The following is a 19911-nucleotide window of genomic DNA, read 5'->3' as shown; positions in this document are numbered from 1 at the left end:
GGGTTTGTAAGCAAACCATCTCCTAAATACAGCTAATCAAGATTCTACAAATAACAAAATTGGGGAATTTTGTGAATTTCATTATATGGAGAGAAAAATTTGACTCCCCCCCCCCCCAAAATATGGTTTTTTATTTATAAGGAATGAAGAGTTGTAATAATAATAAAAAACACATTTGAAAGGTGACTTATACCTTCATTGCCAAAGAAAATACACATTTGAAAGGTCACTTATGCCGAAACTAACACTCTAAAATGTTGCCAATGCTCTCTTGTTGTTCTACAAAATTTTCTAGTAAACACGTTTTTTTTTTTTGCGATTGTTTCTTGAGCAAACAACCCTTCTTACTCGAGTAAATTCTTCAATAATAGAAAAAAAAAATTCAACAAGGTCTTTACAGAAAGTTTGCTTGTCCTTTGCTGGAGTGGAACTTAAATCGCTTGAACAAAACTAAATTTTGCTAGAGAAAATTTAAATCTTGATCAAGTGAGATTTTGAAAATTGCAATTTAATTTTACATTAAAATATTCTCTATTCTTCTAATTACAACCATGTATAACTTCAATGTGGTAAAGGGTAGGAATTATTTGTCCAGGATAGATTATATTATTATACAACTCTTTCATGTGATTACATAATTAGCATGCATTTGACAATAAACAGAAGAAAAATACAAACTACATCACACTAAATTTATCATGGTCCACCCCAACAAATTTGATTACAAGGGAAGAAGTATATTGTTCATAATCAATGACAGTGCTTTCTGTGCGTCCTATCATCAGTCCTTTCCAGCAACACCAATAACTGCTCCAACTTCAGTCTTTCCTATTGCAAATCAACATAAAGAAATAACACAAGTTAATAAATTAATAAACAAAAGTGGGTCTAGAAATGGACTTACATCTAATTATGAACATCAAGTTTAGATTGAATTAAAACTCAAATTCAAATTGACTCAGGCCAGAACCACTTTTTCTTAATTAAAGTGACATACATACGAAATCAATCAATGGTTAATTCAAGATAATATAGGATACTAAGGATATGGTATGCAGACTTTGGAAAATTTGATCGAAAAGAAAGTTAAACAGAGCAAATACATCAGTTTGGATATGATAAATTTTTGGTAACTGTTACAAGTATTTGTCCACCAAAATTTCGAAATAAAAAATTATATATATACATACTTAATACACACACACACACACACGATTTTATTAGAATTTTGCCCCCTGACCCTAACATAGATCTGCCAATGCAGATGCCATTGTTTTAGTGACAAAGTACAGGGGTTGTCATTGTAATTTACCCTTTAGGCAAGACCCTTGTCAATTCACAAAGTACAAAGAGGTGCACATTACAGCTCAAAATAGTACATCTCTCTCAAGCCCAATTCATCAGTATGGCATTTGGATAGCGCCTAGAATGAGTTCAAATGCTCTGCTCTATTGAACATAGCGAAGTCCATCCCCACCCCTCCCCCCCAATAGTACATTCATTTTGTTTCTCATAGCATTTGGAAGGACCATCAAACTATAAATTTCAAAATCAATGAGAATTTGGTGCAAGAAATGGAAATTGTTAAACAATTATATACTTTACTAGAGGTCATATAGACACATACCTTTGGTGGAATAGATCACCAAATTGCCGGATCTTGTTCTTTGCTTGCTTTACGAACTCCTTACGATCTCCTTTGTGGAACACCTCCAAGTCGTAGGAGAGGCTACTAGAGTCTCTCCTAATTTCCACGCTCCAAATTCTAGGGAACAGTAGATGGTGTCCCAGAGAGATGGCTTATTTGAGAGAGCACTCAAAAACTATACGTATGTTCACTCACTGTCATCTGACTGATGTAGGAGTACTTTAAATACTAGTAGAGATTCACTTACTATCAGATATATGTGATCCCTAAAAGATCTCATCTGTTAAATTTAAATTACTCCACTACTAATATTGATAACTCATATTAATATTTGTTAAGATCAAATTTAAACTTACTTATCAGATAACCCATGTGGATGATTCATGGGCCATGGTTTATGGGTTGGATCAAAACTAGCCCAATTTCTAACATCTCCCACTCGTCCACACTAGGTACTACAGTCAGAACTGGCTCCTCTCAATCTCTTGTCCAATCCTCTCTTTATACAGAAAAATGGAGTGTGCAACCTAATGAGAAGGTGTAGGGTAGGAGTACCATATGAAGTCACCATCTAAACTAACATAGTACATCACTCATAGTATCTCGTTTATGCCCCAGATTATTTGATCACACCCGATCAAGTTTCTTTAATCCCTCATGAGTTCAAAACTCAAAGCAACACTTGATCCTATACCATATAATATGCTCATGATTATGTTGAAAAACAAATTCCTCATAATCGCCCGGGCTATGAGCCATAATATAAATGGTGTGTTCTAAATAATCTTCCCCAGACACTTATGTCAATTCATTCACACTTGACCGCTTTCCTAGACATGCTCTGCGAGACCGTATATATCATGGCCCTGAGATGACATGCTAAAGTAGTGACATCAAACATTCATTTCATGACATAGTTCTAGGTCGAAAAAAAAGGGCACAGAATGGACCATATTATGGTCGACTAGGGCTCACATAGTGATGGAGTAGGGATATATCAATCACTACCTTAATTGGTCGGCTATAGCACATATAGTATAATTTGTATGCTACGGTGGAGCTCCCACTCAACTGGGCTTGTCACACTCAAACACCATACAAATCTTAGTCCAATTGCCACAAAAGCAACCAAACTGAGTTTCTTAGCACAGTTACACATCAAGTTCCTGTCCAAGATCTCACATTTGGCTTTATTCAGGTTTCATGAAGTTGTGGATACACTTCAAGTGCGACTCCCATAAGTCTCATCTTAGCCTAGCTAAGGCAACATTCATTATATTATCTTTCACTCCTCCCTAAGCGTCAAGATGATCACTTACTTGATTTACAGAAAAAACAAAGTGATCACTATGTCTCATCCTGCTCGCTACTCAAGCGCTAGGGTGATCGTCTATGTGAGTAGACCAATTTAAGCTTGGTGACATAATCTCAAATAATGTGTGCTCAGTATGCAATATCAATCACATCACAAGATGAATCAAAATGAATAACATCGTTATTGCATAAAGTATGAATAAACATAAATATCCATAAGGTATCCAAAAACATATCAAATCATACAAAGTCCCAAACTCCTAACATGAGCCTGAAAGGCATCTCTAGCAATGGCTTTAGTAAGTGGATCAGCCACCATCCTGCTAGTGGAGATATGTTGGAGGATCACCTCTCCTTGTGTAATAGCAAGACGAATGTAGTTATAACGAGTTTGTATGTGTTTGCTTTTGCTATGATACTTAAGATCTTTAGCATGAGCCAAGGCTGCCATATTATCACAATACATCTTTACAGCTTCATCTATAAGAGATGTCACCTTTAGGCTTTGGAAAAATCTCTTTAACCAAACAGCTTCTTGTGCTGCTGCTGAACAAGCAACATACTCAAACTCCATTGTGGATAAAGCAATGCAAGACTGTTTCTTACTACACCAAGAGATAGCTGCACCACTAAGTAGAAATGCATAACCTATAGTGGACTTGCGCTCATCTCTATCACTGGCCCAGTCAGCATCAGAATAATCTCTTAATCTCAAATCTCCACCCTGATAGCAAAGAATGAGATTCGATGTCCCACGAAGGTATCGAAAAATCCTCTTAACTGCTTGCCAATGAACAGGTCCTGGATTACTTTGATAACGACTAACCATACCAACTGCAAAACAGATATCTGGCGAGTACACAACATAGCATACATCAGACTTCCAACTGCACTTGCATAGGGAACTCTTGCCATTTCTCTCTTTTCTTTTTCTGATTTAGGGCAATCTTCAAGGCTTAATGTATGTCCCTTCTCAATTGGAGTGTCTATGGGTTTGGAATTATGCATACAGAATTGCTCTAAGATCATCTTTATGTAAGTTTCTTGAGACAAACCAAGAAGCTTCTTTGAGCGATCCCTGAAGATCTTAACTCCAAGCACATAATTAGCCTCTCCCATGTCCTTCATTTCAAAAATAGAGGACAACCACCTTTTGGTGGTGACAATCATCTCCATGTCATTTCCAGCCAACAAAATGTCGTCCACATACAAAGACAGGATAAGTAAACTCTTTCCTGATCGTTTGACATACACACAATGGTCTTCTTCCATCATTTCGAAATCAATTGAATAATAGCCTTATGAAATTTGAAATACCATTGTCTAGACACTTGCTTTAGGCCATAAATGGAACGCTTAAGGCGGCACACTTTGCGCCCTTGTTCCTTGACCTCAAAGCCAATAGGTTGATCCATATAGATCTCCTTGTCTAGTTCTCCATTGAGAAATGCAGTCTTTACATCCATTTGGAAGAGTTCCAAATCCAAATGTGCAACAATAGCCAGAATAAGGCGAATAGAGACAAATCTCACTACTGGGGAGAAAGTCTCTTCATAGTCTATCCCTTCTCTTTGGGTATAGCCTTTCGCCATGAGACGAGCCTTATATTTGTCAATCGATCCATCTGCCTTGCGCTTTATTTTTAAGACCCACTTGTTTCCAATGGTCTTGCGCCCAGGCGGAAGGTCAACCAACTCCCAAACTTGATTCTTTGCCATAGAATCCATCTCATCCCTCATGGCAACTATCCATTCATGTGAAGCAGGTGAAGCTAATGCTTCCTCATAGAAGCAGGCTCATCAAGGTCCAGTGAATCACATATAAAAGATTCCCCCTCAATCTCAAAATGACGACGGGGAATAGTTCCACGTTCACTTCTACGTACCTTGGATCCTTGTGTGTCACTATCTAGTGGTTTGCTCCCACTAGGAGCAAAATCACTCCCACTATCTTTGGCGATTTCAGGATGAAGTTGTGATTCTCCACCCTCGCCCAAAGATGGTATGACACCTTCAAGTTCTTGCAGCTCATAAAGCTGAAGATCTTGTTTTGCTTCACTGATGCTTGGAAAATCATCTTCAATGAAGTTGACATCACGAGACTCTATCTCAGTCATTCCACCATCAGAATGTTCACCATACATTACATACCCCTTTGAGCTTTTTGAATATCTTATAAAGATTTTCTTACTTGCTCTAGGGCCCAATTTCCCATACTTATGGGAAGTACTGTGAACAAAACCTGCACAACCCCAAGGCCGCAAGTTCTCCAAATTGGGTTTTGCACCAGTCCATAACTCATATGGTGTTGTGGGAACTGACTTAGAAGGCACACGGTTAAGGATGTAGGCAGCAGTCATCAATGCATCCCCCCAAAACGAAATTGGAAGGTTGGCTTACGCCATCATCGATCTAACCATCTCTAATAGAGTACGATTCCTTCTCTCTGCAACACCATTTTGTTGTGGAGTACCAGGAATCGTCAATTGCCTACGTATCCCTTTTTCCTCACACAGTTCCTGAAACTGTTTAGACAAATATTCACGACCCCTATCAGTTCGAAAAACCTTTAGGTTCCTTTCTTTCTGATTCTCAACCTCTGCCACAAAGCGCTTAAAGCAATCTAATGCTTCAAAGCGATGAGAAATCAGATAGACATAACTGAAACGTGAATAGTCATCTATAAATGTGAGAAAATAAGAGGCGCCATGGCGTGCCTTAACATTCATAGGTCCACATATGTCTGAATGGACTAATTCCAAAGGATGAGTTGCCCTTGGAGCCTTACCAAAAGGCTTCCTACAGGCCTTTCCAGCTAGACAAGGTTCACACATAGGTAGGCTTACATTAGTGATAGACCCCAATAGGCCTTCTCTAGCTAGTCTAGCCAATCTATCTTTTCCTATGTGTCCAAGTCTAGCATGCCACATTACAGAATCAGAAATATCATCATTATGAGCAATGAAAGAAAAAGAGGAATGATCTAAATCCAACATAAAGAAATTATTAGATAAATAACCATGTCCATACAAGGTTTTATTTAAATAAAAGTCCAACTAAGGACCATCAAAACGGAAACTAAATCCAAGTGTAAGCATAGTAAGTACTGAAAATAGATTACATTGGACACCAGGTGCATGAAGCACATCATGAAGAAGTAACGTACGTCTCAGATGCAATTTGAGCTGGTAGGTTCCAACTCCTATGACTTCTTCTTGAGCTCCGTTACCCAAAATAAAGTACTGTGTGCCTGTTGGTATCTTTTTGTAATCCACACACCCAACTCTATCTCTGGCTATATGTTTGGTTGCTCCTGAATCTACAATCCACCCAGGAATAGTATGAGCAACAAAAACATGTGTACAAACATAAGTAATAGCAGAGTTGTTAAGAATGGATACCTTCTTCGGCTCAGTGCACTCACGAGCGAAGTGACCCTTCTTACCACAGTTGTAGCACTTGATCTTTGCATTATCCTTCTTAGCACGCTTGCCCTTTTGGCGCTTTGCTATCTTGCCTTCTTTAGGCCCAAGGTTATCAGCTCCTTTGGCATTCCTCCCTTGTCCTTTGCGTTTAGGCCTGAATGCCTTCCGCTGCCCAGATTGGGCGACAAGGAAGGTGTTTTGGTGCGCCCCCATGTGCTCTGCCTCAAGCTCAAGATGACGAGAAATATCAACAAAAGTCTTGATATTCTCACTATGTGTCAAAACAAGCTTCATTTGCCCCCAAGTAGGTTCAGGCAGTGAACGTATCACCATTGTGACCTATTGTTCATCAGAGAGATTATTACCAGCAGCCTTTAGGTCACGGATCAATGCTGACATTGTCCTTAGATGTTCAGCTATTCTATGCTTTGAATCCATAACATATTGTTCAAACTTCAAAATAAGAGCTCGCAACCTAGTTGCTGAAGTCCCTCCAAAGGCAATCTTAAGTTGGTTCCACATCTCTTGGACATTTGGGTAGTTCTCAAACTCCCCAATAAGATCATTGTGCATGCTACTCAGCATAGTGAAGCATGTACAACGATCTTTCTTAACCCAAGACTCATAGGCCTCTAAGTCACGGCGATGTTGGGCAGTATTCCCATTTTCAGGTTGCATCATCACATTGGTTAGGGTTTCAAGGACCTCTTGTTCATTAAGCAGATATTGAATTTTTCTATGCCACATATCATAGTTGGTTCCATCTAGTTTCTCACCCTTAGTTAGATCAGCAACTACTTTCTTAGTGGCCATGTTCACTACATTCATTACACAAGTTGACATTAGCACATACATTTTTAAATTTTATTTTCAAAAATCCAACTAGACCATGATATTCCTTTCTACATAGTGAGATCGAAAATTTTGCTAAGCTCATAATCATCTCTCACTATGTAAATTGGAATAACACATCTAATTGATTTTAAATAAAATTTTGTGATGATAGCGAACATTAATTATTTTGTGAGGACTGCTACTCCTATTTTGATAATGGACTAGTGCCTCCAAATGTTATGGAATATGATACGGATTCATTTGATTCCAGGAAAGCCCAAAACCCTTTATGAGCAGAACTTATCAAGCAAAGTTTATATATCTAGACAAAATAGTTGTAAATGGAATATGTGAACACATACCTGCAATTGAGGCCAAACTAAATGCAGTAGGCACACTGGTCTCTGCCTCAACAACAGCTTTGGCTGCCGCAATTCCAACTACCACACTCTGTATAAGATTTAAACCTGCGCAAATGGAAGCAAGCATCCCACCAACCAAGCAATCACCAACCCCTGTGAGCCTAACAACTGATGTAGGAAGTGCTAGAAAATGCACGACAGCACGCAAAAGAACAAACACAGCAGTGCAAGACCGGGGATAAAATACAAAGAAAAACCCCAAAAAGAAGAATAACAATGACATTTTCTTCTGAAGCTATAGAAGCTTGACAATCCAAAAGCTTTAAGGGACATGTAGAAAATAAGTATGTCACTCTGATGGTTAATATCACCAAAGATCTTAATGCAAACATAATATATAATTTATTCATGTAAGAACTTGAAATACTAACTAAATAAATCCTATCAAAAGAACAAACATAGTAGCCAAGACTGGGGATAAAATACAAAGAAAAACCCCAAAAATTTTCTTCCTAAAAAAATCACGATTTGAAACCCAAACAAAATTAGCTGGAACATGAAAACAAGATTCTTATAATAGACAAATCAAATTTGTTTAGGGTTGAACTTAACCACTTTGGAATCCAATCAAAACGCACCAATGTACCAAAATACAGCAATACCCATACCAAAGCAAGTGATTAACATCCAAAAAACCAAACCCATCAAAATTTTGAAACCTAAATATTGGGGAGATAACTAATCAAACAATAAAGGGTTAATCGGAACAAACTGAAGCATTTGGGTGCGTGGGTGCCGACTCAGAACGATGTCGCAGCGGCTCCAGCAGCGGGGAGGAGCTCCATTGGTCAAAAGAGAGGAGGTGTTGGTGCTAGTGCCGTTTTCTCCAGGTAAGGGTTTTGAACATGTTCTGTTTGGTGATTTTGGTTTTATTTGAGCTACAATCCTATGAGATAGAGTGTACTGAGGCCTCATTGAATATCTGACGTGGCAGCTCCTCATTGGTGGCGTAAAACCTCTCTTTTCTGCCAGCTCCGGACAGAACGTTTTCTCTTTTTCAAAACACTTGCATCAAATTATAATTCTAAACTCTATTTCATTAAATTAGATATCATTTTTTCCTTAATTTTTTTAATCGTTTTTCATTCTTGCACTACAACCATCATCCACACTTTTTCTTTATCCTTGGAAAATACAAAAAAGAATAAAAAATTAAAATGCAAAACTACAATTCTTGTGTATATTTGCACAAGTACTATAACAAAAATACATTCTGCACAACAAATGCATACTGAGTTATTTATGACCAACATCCAATAGTGCTCAAGCAGGAGAGAGTTGATAACTCTGAATATTTTCAATAAAAATTGTATAAATTAAAAAAAAAATTCTTTTAAAAAAATGTGTTAAGGCGGGCAAACCCATATATAAAACTTAGACCCATTTAACCAGAGATTTCTAGTAACGTTGTTTGTATTTTTTGAAAATAAGTGTGAGTGAAAAAATGTGTAAAAATATGTGTAATGTTGTTTAAATACTGAAAAATGTTATTTAAACAACGATAACTAGGGCTGTCCATGAGTCGGGCCGGGTCGGTTTTGGACCCAACCCAGACTCGACCCGCCGGCGTTGGGTGGAGGGGCGGAGGAACCCGAAACCGACCGCCGGAAAAATCAATCGATTCGGTTTTGGGTGATGGCCAGTGTCGGTCGGGTCAAGTCGGTTGCCGGAATTAAAAAAGGGCATCCAAAAAAAAAAAAAAAAAAGAGTCACCGAAATCTGGAATTTTCGCTGAAAACTGGAAAATCTCGCCGGAAACTGGATTTTTTTTTACTAGAAATTGCTAGAATTTGGCTAAATCTAGCTAAATCCCATTAGATGTAGCCGGATCTGGTCGAGATCTCACCGAATCTGGCTTGTTTTTCCAGGATTTGGCCAGATTTTTTTGTAGTTCCAATCGGGTTTGGGTTGCTCGGGTTTTGGAGATGCAAACCCACCACTTGACCCGTCAGTGTCAGTTTTTGAAAATGGAAACCCGTCGCCGATTAACAGGACCTTCAATTTGAGCTAGAATCGGACGGTTTGGTCAGGTTGTCGGGCTCCAGTCGGGTCTAGACAGCCCTAACAAATGGGCCCTAAGGAATTTTGTTGGCAAGGTTTTTTTTTTTTTTTTTTTTTAAGTAATATTCAGCAAAAAAAAATGGCAAAAGGTTTTGGTTTTAGGCCACGTAGGCAGCCGACAAAAAAAAAAACAGTTATCAGTTGGACTGGACACCCGTGCAAGAAAGTAGTAAACAGTAAGATGGCAGTAATGGAGTTGGATTCTTTTTCTCTCCTTCACATTCACAATCACTTCCCTCCAATCCACAAACACAACATTACTTCCTCTTCCTCTAATACGCCAAAGTCACAGAAGAACCTCCTTACGAGGCGGAGGGCAATAGCACTTGGTCCAAGCCTATTTGTTGCAGTTGCTTCTTCTTTAACTCACCTTGCACTTGCCCAACAGCAACAAGAAGACCCACTTGAGCAAGAAGAAGACAGAGTAGTGCAACTCTTCCAGGTCTTATTACTCTTCCTCTTACTCACTCTTTTTCTTCTGTTTCTGCATTTGTTTTTGGGGGACATTTTAATAACAATAATTTGCTCTCAAACTGATACTACTAGTTGTTGTGAATGTTGTCATTTATTTCACCCATTTTTGCTTCTGTTTTGAGTGATTGGAACAATTTGTAATTTTCTTTTCGCATTTGGGTACCCAAATTAAAAAAAAAAATCAATTTAGGCCTTTTTGGCGTTATAATACCACTTTGTAAAATTCCTATCAAGGGTTTTTTAGTGCTCTATATGAGTTTTTATTTTTGGAATAAAATAGGTTTTAAGTCGTCTATGACTATGAGAAAACCATTTGCAATTTATTTAAACAATAGAGGTATATTTTAAAAATTGCAACTTTAGGGTTTACTTTAAAACCAAGATCAAAATTTAAGGTTTATTATTTACCAAAAAAATTTCTTTTGAATATGTACAAATATTTAGAGTGGAAGTCCTAACTGCTGATAAGGGACATACTTCTTCAATAAATTAACCTTAAGCAGCACATTGAAGAGACAGAGACAGTGCACACCTCCACCATAAGCCATTTTCTTAAATTGCAGCACAATTGGTTTGATACCATGCCTTATGAAGTGAAGGTCACTAGTTTGAATCTCCCCTTTCCTCCTCCCCTTTGGGCCAGAACATATCAAAAAATGAAAGAAAGAAAGAAAGAAAGAAGGCATAAATGTTAATCAGTTCTGTGTTTTTTTTTTTTTAATTTTCATCTTTGCCCCTGCATGCTTGTATTGATTGCTTAACTGGCGGAGTTATTTTTGAATTATTGTAGGAAGCTTCACCATCTGTTGTTTTTATTAAAGACCTTGAAATAGTTAGAAGCCCCAGGACCACTTCTGATGATGTCAATCTTATTGAGGATGAAAATGCAAAAGTTGAAGGGACAGGTTCAGGCTTCATCTGGGATAAGTTTGGTCACATTGTAAGCTTTCCCCTCTTCTGTTCTTGTATTTGAATCCATCTTTAGCGTTATATGCTATTGCTTCTTTGTTTTCCTTATCTGCAAAGTTCAGTAGCGAGTTCCCTAAACAATTATTGTCATCAGATTATCTTTGCAGAAGAAAACACCATGCAAGACCTGGGTTTTGTTGATGGTTTAACATCTTTTCCTAAAAAATTTGAAAAATGAATATCATATAACAAAATATACCATATTGCTAACATCCTTACACCCAATGTTGCAGGCTTGCAGCTGATACTTACATATTTACCTGCATTTATACTTTTCTCTAGAAAACTGAAAGATGGGTTCATTTTAAGCTTGAATTTTATGTATGAGTTAGTGATATGCGTACTTACCAATCTAATTATATATATGTTCTTAATACTTATGGGTGATTTCTCCAATACTAATGAGAAAAGTCTTATTTTTGTGTGTGACAGGTCACTAATTACCATGTTGTAGCTAAATTGGCAACAGATGGGAGCGGGATACATCGTTGTAAGGTTTTGGCTCTTTTCTTTTAGTTATTATTTTTTGTTTCACTTGTTTTGACAATCATCATTCAGTCAATGTACTAGCCCTTTGTTTGAGTAACAATGCTTCGGTTCTGTATTTACAGATTTATCTAGCGGACACAAGAGGCAATGGCTTTTACAGGGAAGGAAAGATTGTTGGTGTTGATCCAGCATATGATCTGGCCGTCCTTAAGGTGTGCACTGAAACTGTCCTTTAATTTCTTTGCCACATACTAAGCTTCTTATCATGGATATATAATGTAGACTTACTTTTATAGAAAAAAAAAAAAAGCTGCAAACAACTTAGGGTGAATTCCAGGAGGTACCTCATGATAAGGCTTATCTCATAGACTATTTCGATATTGACTAGGTTAAAATATAAGTTGAAAAACTAAGAATGGTAACATTGTAAAATAATCTACTGCCTATATTGCAGAGAAGCATGAAAGTGCTTAAGATAACTTAACCTCATTTTCTGGGAGAGCAATGAAGCAGTAGTGGAATGTTGCACCCTAGATGGTGAGAGTCCAATAGCCGAAAGCATCACTAGCTTAAGCTTTGACATGAGCATCATGGAGAACATGGAATTTGAATCAGGAAGGATCACCTTGTAAGGTAAACACCCTTGACCGATAGTGAAGTATCAGGGAGTGAAATAACATGAACCGTAAGCTCCCAAGTAGCAGGAGGAGCTCGGGGCTCTAACTGTGTGCCTGTTGAAGAAAGAGCTAGTGACTTATGGGTAGTGGCTTGGTTAAGGGAATCCACCATAGCCATAGTGAAAGCAAGTCTTCATAGGGAAATTTTTATTGCTTATAGACCCAAACCTACGTGATCTACCTAGACTAGGATGAAGCTTGGGTGAAACTAAGTGGAGGTCTGAACTGAATAATTTTGAAGAATCAACGGATGATTTGTGGTTGGGATGAAATGACACCTGTTAATTATTTTTACATTTAGATGTTGCACTTTGAAATGCATATACATCCATTTGTTTCCTCTTAACTTATACAATTGTCCTTGGACTCAGAAGTTTTGCATTGTTACTAAATGCTATTCGCTTCAGCACCAGATCATATATGATGTAAAAATTGGTATACAAACGTCATATAAGGAGGAGGTGGAGAAAATTTCATACTTGAAAAACAATTAAGAGATATGGTTAATACTAGATGACATAAACTTATCTCAATGGAACTGTTTATGATGTCAATTCCACAAGTGATGTAGACAAAAAGCCACAAGAAATCAAACAGGTTTGTTTTAAGACGATAATCCTTGAATCCATAAGGTGAATTCTGGAATCCACTAGAAAATTATAGGAGAAAACTCTCAAAATTTTTTTATTCACGAAAAACCAAATTGCCTTGGAGGTTACAATGTACATAAATAGGAAAAGATAGGGCTGCAAGGAGACCCTTAGAAAACCCTGAACAAAAGTACTCCTATGGTGAATAGGAGACAGCTAAACTCCCTAATTTTTGTTAAGCACAGAATTAGGCTCAAAAATAGGAAAAATTACCAAAAAGAAAAAAATTTAGAATATTACAAATCAAATGCTATAGTCTTTAGGAGATGTCTCAAAACAAACTAGACCTTATTTTGAATTTTAAATTGAAAGTTATAACATAAAGAAAATCTATCATGACTAGCAAAAGTACTAATTAAAGGAATTTTCCCAAAAAGCGGTGTAGGTCATGGTCGTAAGGCGATGAGTTTTGATCCTCACCATGATTCCCTTCTAGTCACCAAATTTCACTTTAATTTTTTTTTTTTGGCTCGGATGATTTTTATTAGTACTTTTCTACTCCTAAATTTCTTACGTGTTGACTTTTGACACACTCTATAGAAGGAAAGTCTGTCCTGTCCATTCTAAATCAACTAGCCCATTGTGGATGGAAAAGACATTTCGAAAATTAATGATACAGAGAATAATGATGGATTGACAACGGATTTCACATTTAGGATTGAGGTGTGGAGGTAAGTTTTATGGTCAAGTTAGAAGCTGAGGTGCAAATTAAGCATCAACATGGTAATGATGAATCATTGCATCTGAAATCAATTGAAAGACAAATTTTGTGAGTATTTAATAAATTGAATTTTATGTTATCCTTTTCTTAAAAGACAATAATGCACTACAGAGTGGCAGCCCTCACATAACCAAGAAGCAGCCCCTGCACCACCCTTGAATCTGCATCATCAAAACCACTAACTCATGCATGCCCTAGGATTTGATTGTGGGGTCTTCAGCACAATTGTGATGATAAATCAATCATTAAAGTTTTTTTACTAATTTATCTTTGTGTGAGATGACATTGGGAGCAGGGTCGTGATGTGAATCAAGCTATAATATTGGCTTTTGATTCGCTTGCAAACGTCTCATTAGAGATTGTGGTGAGATGTAAGAGGCAAGCTATTAAGATTTTTTTATTTTCAGGTAAATGCATGTTTACTTTAAAACCAAGCTCGAGCTGAACGATGTATGTTTTAATAGGCTTATTAGTGCTTTTAATATTCCCAACTACTACTTGGTCTCAACTTATGGTTGGCTCAACTAGAGGCTTCTTGGTGATCACTTTTGAGTCTTGAGATAAACAAAACAAAGACAAATGCTGCTTGGGGATCATCAAATTTAAATCTTAGCTTTCATGACCTATTGCTCGATATGGTTTGCCTTGTATACTATCTTATATGAAAACTTATATAATTTTATTCTCTTTATATTTTCATTGTTGAATAGAGTTTCATTCATCAAGTTGAAGATTTTAGGATTGGATATATGCTATTACAAAGCTTAGTTTTTTATCATGTTTGATTTGACATGCCATGGTTAACTACTATATACGGTAGCAAAAAGTCTAGAAAATGTATTTGGTAAGAGAAACAAAAGTTGACCTTTCTAATTGGAGGAAAAGTTTGATGCAAGGAGCTCCAAAATCATTAAGATTTTATTTTATTTTTGAATTGTTTTTTTAGAATTTAGAATATTGATTTTAATGTTGAGGGTTTTATGGGATTTAATTAGATATTTTCCATATTGATGTAATCCCTAAACCCTTGCAATTAATCTTAAAAAAATTAAAGCAATATGAGAACATCTTATTTTAGCTAATGCAAATTCATAGAATAGGGAAGGATAATGGCAGGGGTGGTGGTAAGTGGAGGCAGAGGAGACCTTTGGCAAGCATAGCTTCAAGGCCTAAATAGGAATGCTTCATGCTCTTTAGAGTCAATTTTGGGCTTGGGAGGGAATCAAATGCTTCCCAGCAAAAATTTCACCTATTTGACTCCTTCCATTAACAAAAAAACAATGAGATATCATTTTCTATGTAGCTCTTCCTAATATACCTCCCATGAGCTGGTCAAAAACATAGAAACTCTATCATTTGTTGATTACCATGCAATTATTATAGAAGATTGAACTAAAAATTTGTAATTTTATGTAATGAAGTGAGATTTTACATTCCAAGAGATGTATTATTATCTCCCACCTATGAAGTCTTTGTTTTGACCTCAGCTCATATATGATGGGTAACCAGCTTTCTTGGAATCATATTTACTCAATATAAAAGAACCGGTCAAAGACAAGATAGAAGGCCTTTCAAGTGTGAACTGCAGCATGAAATGCACATGAGATGGAAGTATCCATGGATTTTCCCTTTTCACCTTTGCAAAGAACATATAAAACTAATTTACAATGTGTACTTCATTCATTATCTGCATAAACAAGAGAGATTTCGAAGAGTCACTTCTAAGGACAAATTCCCTTATTCATTCCCTTCCGCATGATGACATTTTTGTCTACTTGTGGGTGTTTTGCATTATGTCATCTCTATGTAAAATTATTCAAACATAATATTATGGCCAGGTTAGTGTTGAAGGGATTGAATTAAAGCCTGTTGCTGTTGGCACATCTCAGAATTTACATGTTGGTCAAAGCTGCTTTGCCATTGGAAATCCTTACGGATATGAGAACACTCTGACAACAGGGGTAATTTCTCTAATATGTCTGCTATATAACCAACCAAAAGAAAAGAAGAAGCAAAAAAAAAAAAACGTTTTAATACCAAGTGTGAACTATAAAATTTCACAACTGAGGTCATAATCTATTTTAAGTCTATTGTACTTTGTTTTGGAGTACTTTGAGGCTTTGAGCAGTCAATTGAGAGTGTTATTTTCTCTTTGGCATGTGGCCCTGTCTTTGGTAAAAGAGTCTAACATCCAAGTATTTGTTACTTTGAGTTGTGCAGGTAGTCAGTGGATTAGCTAGGGAGATACCCTCGCCAAATGGAAGGGCCATTCGAGGAGCAATTCAGACAGATGCTGACATTAATGCAGGTAAATTTCATTTTGCTTTCAAATATTTGAAATTCCTTGATAATCATCACTCTTTCTCTTACTTCAGTAAAGATTGTATTTATTCAATCCATCCTATTATATCTAAATTCTTTATTGTTGAAGATTTACTCAGTTTTGTATATTGCAAATATGCAACCATTACTCTTTGTCGTTGTCGAGTGATATAAGATCATACTACTATAATTAGCTACCCAGCAAACAATGAGGCATTACCTTGTGCACTGGCGGAACCGTAGACATTTGAGTGGGGGCAGTTGTCTTCACAAAAAATTTCTAAGATTTTATGAAGTTATGGTTTGTTCAAATTTTCAGAATAGTTTTGGATATTTATCTGATTATTACACCCACTGATATAAGATATCAAGTAGAGTTTTTATTCAAGTAAAATGTAACTTTGTATTGAAGTGTCCATTTTAATTTTTCCTCAATTAAGTAACCTTATGATCAATTGAATTATTTGGATATAATTTGTACTTTGATTGAGTCATTTGCTTTTTATCTGCATTGAGGGTGGTTTTATAGTTTAGGATTTGCATTCCACAATCTTGAATAGATTAGAATTATTGTTTTTTATATGACAAAGTTGAACTGAGTTCTTACCAATGCTAATTTTATAGTTAAATGAATTGCTATTCTTACCAATGCTAATTTTCATTCCATGATCCTTCATACTTTGTTACATGGAATCTGTACAGGTAATTCAGGAGGGCCATTAATTGATTCATATGGCCATGTTATCGGAGTCAATACTGCAACTTTTACTTGCAAAGGTGAAGAGATGCTTCTTAGTTAATTTTACTTCTCTTAATTGCACCTTTGACCTGACATTTTGATAAATGAACATCATGCACATGTTTTTTTTTCCCACTGTAATAGCTTGAGCCACTTGTTTTTTCACTTCAAAGGTGCATTGCCATTTGTGATATAATCTTCAGTAACTCGTTCAGCATTTGGAACTTGGAAGGATAAAGAATGGGAGGAAGTAAAGGGGAAAAGAAAAAAACTTAGTTACATTTCCCTAGGTATTGTACCATAGGTTCTCCAACTAAACACAACTGCATAAATAAATTAAAAGAAATGGAGGGAGAGAGAGAGAGAAAGAGAGAGATAGATAGATAGAGAGGGGAACGATGAGGTCCTATTTCATGAACCTTATTTTTGAACCTTAAGAAAATTCATATTTCACAAACCTTATTTCTACTAGAATAATATATATAAATATATATATATATATATTTATATATATATAGGTTAAGTTATTACAATTTATAGTTGAGGGATTAAATTGAACTTCACGCAATAATTAGAGGAACAAATTAGTTATTCAGGTGTGGTTTGGATCCACGTTTGTTGCGTCCCATTTGCAAAAATGCGCGTTTTAGCTTCTTTATTTATTTATTTTGCTTGCTCTCAACCGCAAAGGTTGACTTTTCAATCGTGAACAGTGCACGGATGTATTGTTCACGGACCCACAAATATCACTTTTTAACAACTTTTTCATTAAAAATGGGTCCTAGGATACTATTCACACATTTAAAAATTATTTTGCTGCAGTGTTTTCAGTTTTCAGTTTCAGCAAAATAAGTTCTATCCAAATAGACCCTTAATCTAAAATATAATAAAGATGCTAGAAGCCAAGATCAAAGTTTTGAATGCTATTGGTTCTTCATTGTATTGCAGGGACAGGAGTATCATCAGGTGTTAACTTTGCAATACCAATCGACACTGTTGTTCAAACTGTACCTTACCTCATTGTGTATGGAACATCTTATAAGGACAGGTTTTGATCATGTTTGTAAATAATATGAAACATGTACTTGGTTGGTCTTACATCAAGCTTCGAAGGGTAGGGTTTTGGTCATGTTTGTCCATAAATATTCTTTTGAGTGGAGTTTATTACACACCACTTAACGCACATAAATAAACGCACACATCATTTTTGCACTGACAGTATATGTGTGTATTTATCCTAAATCATAATTCCTATTATCATACTTAATATCTTGGGCCACCACATGATGTCATACTTAATATCTTAGGGCTGGAACTTGCCCATGGATACCCCCGCCCTCATGGCAAAAGGAGGTACCACTTTTGCCCAACAATGGCTATGGTAATTTGATACCCCCAGCCCTCATGGCAAAATGAGGTACCACTTTGCCCAACAATGGCTATGGTAGTCATAAAACAATTAAGTCGTAAAACATAACTCTTTTAATTGAATCATGCACATTGGGATTTAGAAGCATAGAGGATAGTGTTAATTATGCATACCATTTTGTACTCAGGTCCATACATAGGTGAATTTGAACTGAAATGGTGAGTTGAAGATACAAAATCCTAATTGTTTGTTTTGTTTCTTAACACCAAACAATCTCTATCTCTTTCTTAACACCAAAATCAGATATAAATGATTTGGTGTGAATGCTCTAACCCCATAAACTAAATTCTAGCAATTAGGAATAGTTACAACCCTATTTTGATCTCTAACTTATCACTGATAGACATGTTTTAATAAAAAGTACATGTGAAACTAATATCGCGTAAGCTACAAGAAAATAAACATATTGCTTTCTGAACGGAAAAGAAACTAAACATGTTAGCTTTTGAATGAAAACCTCAAATCTACAAGGGGTTCCTTGAATTCACAAGGTGATATGGTTTTGGAATCCACCAGAAAGAAATAGACAAAGTCTATATTTTTTATAAATCTAAAAACTGAACTGCCTTAGATGCTACAATATGTTTAAATAGCAAAAAAAAACTTATAGCGGCTAGGAAAACACCCAAAAACCCTAATTCACGCTCATCACATAATTAGATGGTAAAATAGTAATTTTTACCAAAAAAAGCAAATTGAAAATACTATCTCTAAAAGACGTCTCAAAACAAACAAGATTTTATTTTGACTTTTAAACTAAAAGTTATTAAGAAAAAAACAAATATTACTATAAATAGCAAATACATTATTTTTGGGACCTTAACGAAGGAATTTCCCTCAATTTAGGCAACACTCAAGATAATATCGAGTCTGGATCGGAATGCCGGTTCTTGTCAACTTGCCAAATTTCATACAATTCCAACACTGTCATTGCGATGGCCTCTACTAGCACCCCTTGATCTTGCGCCATGACTTCTAGCACCCTTGTGGCTTCAAGAAGGCATGTGTTGTATGTTTTACGTCAAAAACACATTCTTAAACAACTAATAACAGCTCATGCTCTATCAAGAAGAGCCAAGTTGTCATCAGATTATTTTGTTTTGGACATGAAGCTACATTTGTGACTTATAAGAGTCATGCTAATAAATTTTAGTATTATACAAACCTCACGGTGTTAATATTTAAACATAAAATGAAAATATAGTTTTCGTTTATTACGTTGTTGGTTTAAAAAAATCACATTTATTATCACATTAATTTATAAATTTTTTTTATTATAAAATTAGTTATAATTTTAGTATTTTAAAACTATAAGGAATTAATGATGGGTGTATAATTTTTTGGAGAACCCTATTGACAAATATTATATCAGAGTATTGATGAAGCCAGTTTACATAAAATCAGCCCCTCCCTATCTCTCTCCCGGATCTCTCTGTCTCTCAATTTTCGACCTGGGCTCTAAGTTTGAGAGGGTTTGGGTTGGGTTAGGTTAGGTGTGGGCTTGCTAGGTTTTTATGTAAATGGAGGCTTCTGTTGGGCTTGAATTTGACGTGGGCTGATAATTTATTTATTTCAAATGGGGCTTTGGTATGAGCTTAAAATATGGGCTGGTCTGATTGTAAAGGAAGTGTTGGATTTCAAGGTTGGGTTTGGACCTGGGCTTGGTACTGATTGAGACTGGCTTCAAAGGTGTGTGCTTATGAGAGTGATAGTTTTGGGCTTGAGAGAGTTTTTTTTT

At 36.2% G+C, this 19911-nt stretch overlaps 2 protein-coding genes across 5 annotated transcripts; one reads left to right on the top strand and one right to left on the bottom strand.

Annotated features, from left to right (window-relative positions):
• Nucleotides 1-678: 678 nt before the first annotated feature.
• Nucleotides 679-7954, bottom strand: LOC115989329. Its single transcript, XM_031112999.1, has 2 exons — nt 7583-7954; nt 679-828 (listed from the first exon to the last, which is right to left on the bottom strand). Exons 1-2 carry the CDS (start codon nt 7863-7865, stop codon nt 782-784), a joined length of 330 nt encoding a protein of 109 aa, XP_030968859.1. The 5' UTR covers nt 7866-7954; the 3' UTR covers nt 679-781.
• A 1875-nt stretch (nt 7955-9829) lies between these two features.
• Nucleotides 9830-17965, top strand: LOC115993159 (protease Do-like 5, chloroplastic). 4 transcript variants are annotated; one of them, XM_031117448.1, is made up of 8 exons: nt 9830-10145; nt 10968-11117; nt 11579-11641; nt 11758-11847; nt 15522-15644; nt 15904-15991; nt 16708-16782; nt 17693-17965. In XM_031117448.1, exons 1-8 carry the CDS (start codon nt 9885-9887, stop codon nt 17797-17799), a joined length of 957 nt encoding a protein of 318 aa, XP_030973308.1. In that variant the 5' UTR covers nt 9830-9884; the 3' UTR covers nt 17800-17965. The 4 variants fall into 4 exon arrangements, with proteins under 4 accessions (XP_030973308.1, XP_030973309.1, XP_030973307.1 ...); XM_031117449.1 differs by lacking the exons at nt 16708-16782; nt 17693-17965 and having other exon boundaries at nt 9850-10145; nt 15573-15644; nt 15904-16323; XM_031117447.1 differs by lacking the exons at nt 16708-16782; nt 17693-17965 and having other exon boundaries at nt 9850-10145; nt 15904-16323.
• Nucleotides 17966-19911: the final 1946 nt, after the last annotated feature.

This window comes from Quercus lobata, chromosome 5, assembly GCF_001633185.2.
Source record: "Quercus lobata isolate SW786 chromosome 5, ValleyOak3.0 Primary Assembly, whole genome shotgun sequence".
Lineage (NCBI taxonomy): Eukaryota > Viridiplantae > Streptophyta > Magnoliopsida > Fagales > Fagaceae > Quercus > Quercus lobata.
The sequence above is the reverse complement of the archived record's forward strand: the minus strand, read 5'-3'. Positions and strand labels throughout refer to the sequence as shown.

What these genes read in the sequence shown, in the direction of transcription:
- LOC115989329 (XM_031112999.1), bottom strand. Translation starts at nt 7,865, where the DNA reads ATGTCATTGTTATTCTTCTTTTTGGGGTTTTTCTTTGTATTTTATCCC. An exon ending in TAGTTTGGCCTCAATTGCAG is followed by an intron (nt 829 to 7,582) that starts GTATGTGTTCAC and finishes GATTTGCAATAG; the next exon opens with GAAAGACTGAAGTTGGAGCA.
- LOC115993159 (XM_031117447.1), top strand. Translation starts at nt 9,885, where the DNA reads ATGGCAGTAATGGAGTTGGATTCTTTTTCTCTCCTTCACATTCACAAT. An exon ending in GAGTAGTGCAACTCTTCCAG is followed by an intron (nt 10,146 to 10,967) that starts GTCTTATTACTC and finishes GAATTATTGTAG; the next exon opens with GAAGCTTCACCATCTGTTGT. An exon ending in ATGATCTGGCCGTCCTTAAG is followed by an intron (nt 11,848 to 15,521) that starts GTGTGCACTGAA and finishes TATTATGGCCAG; the next exon opens with GTTAGTGTTGAAGGGATTGA.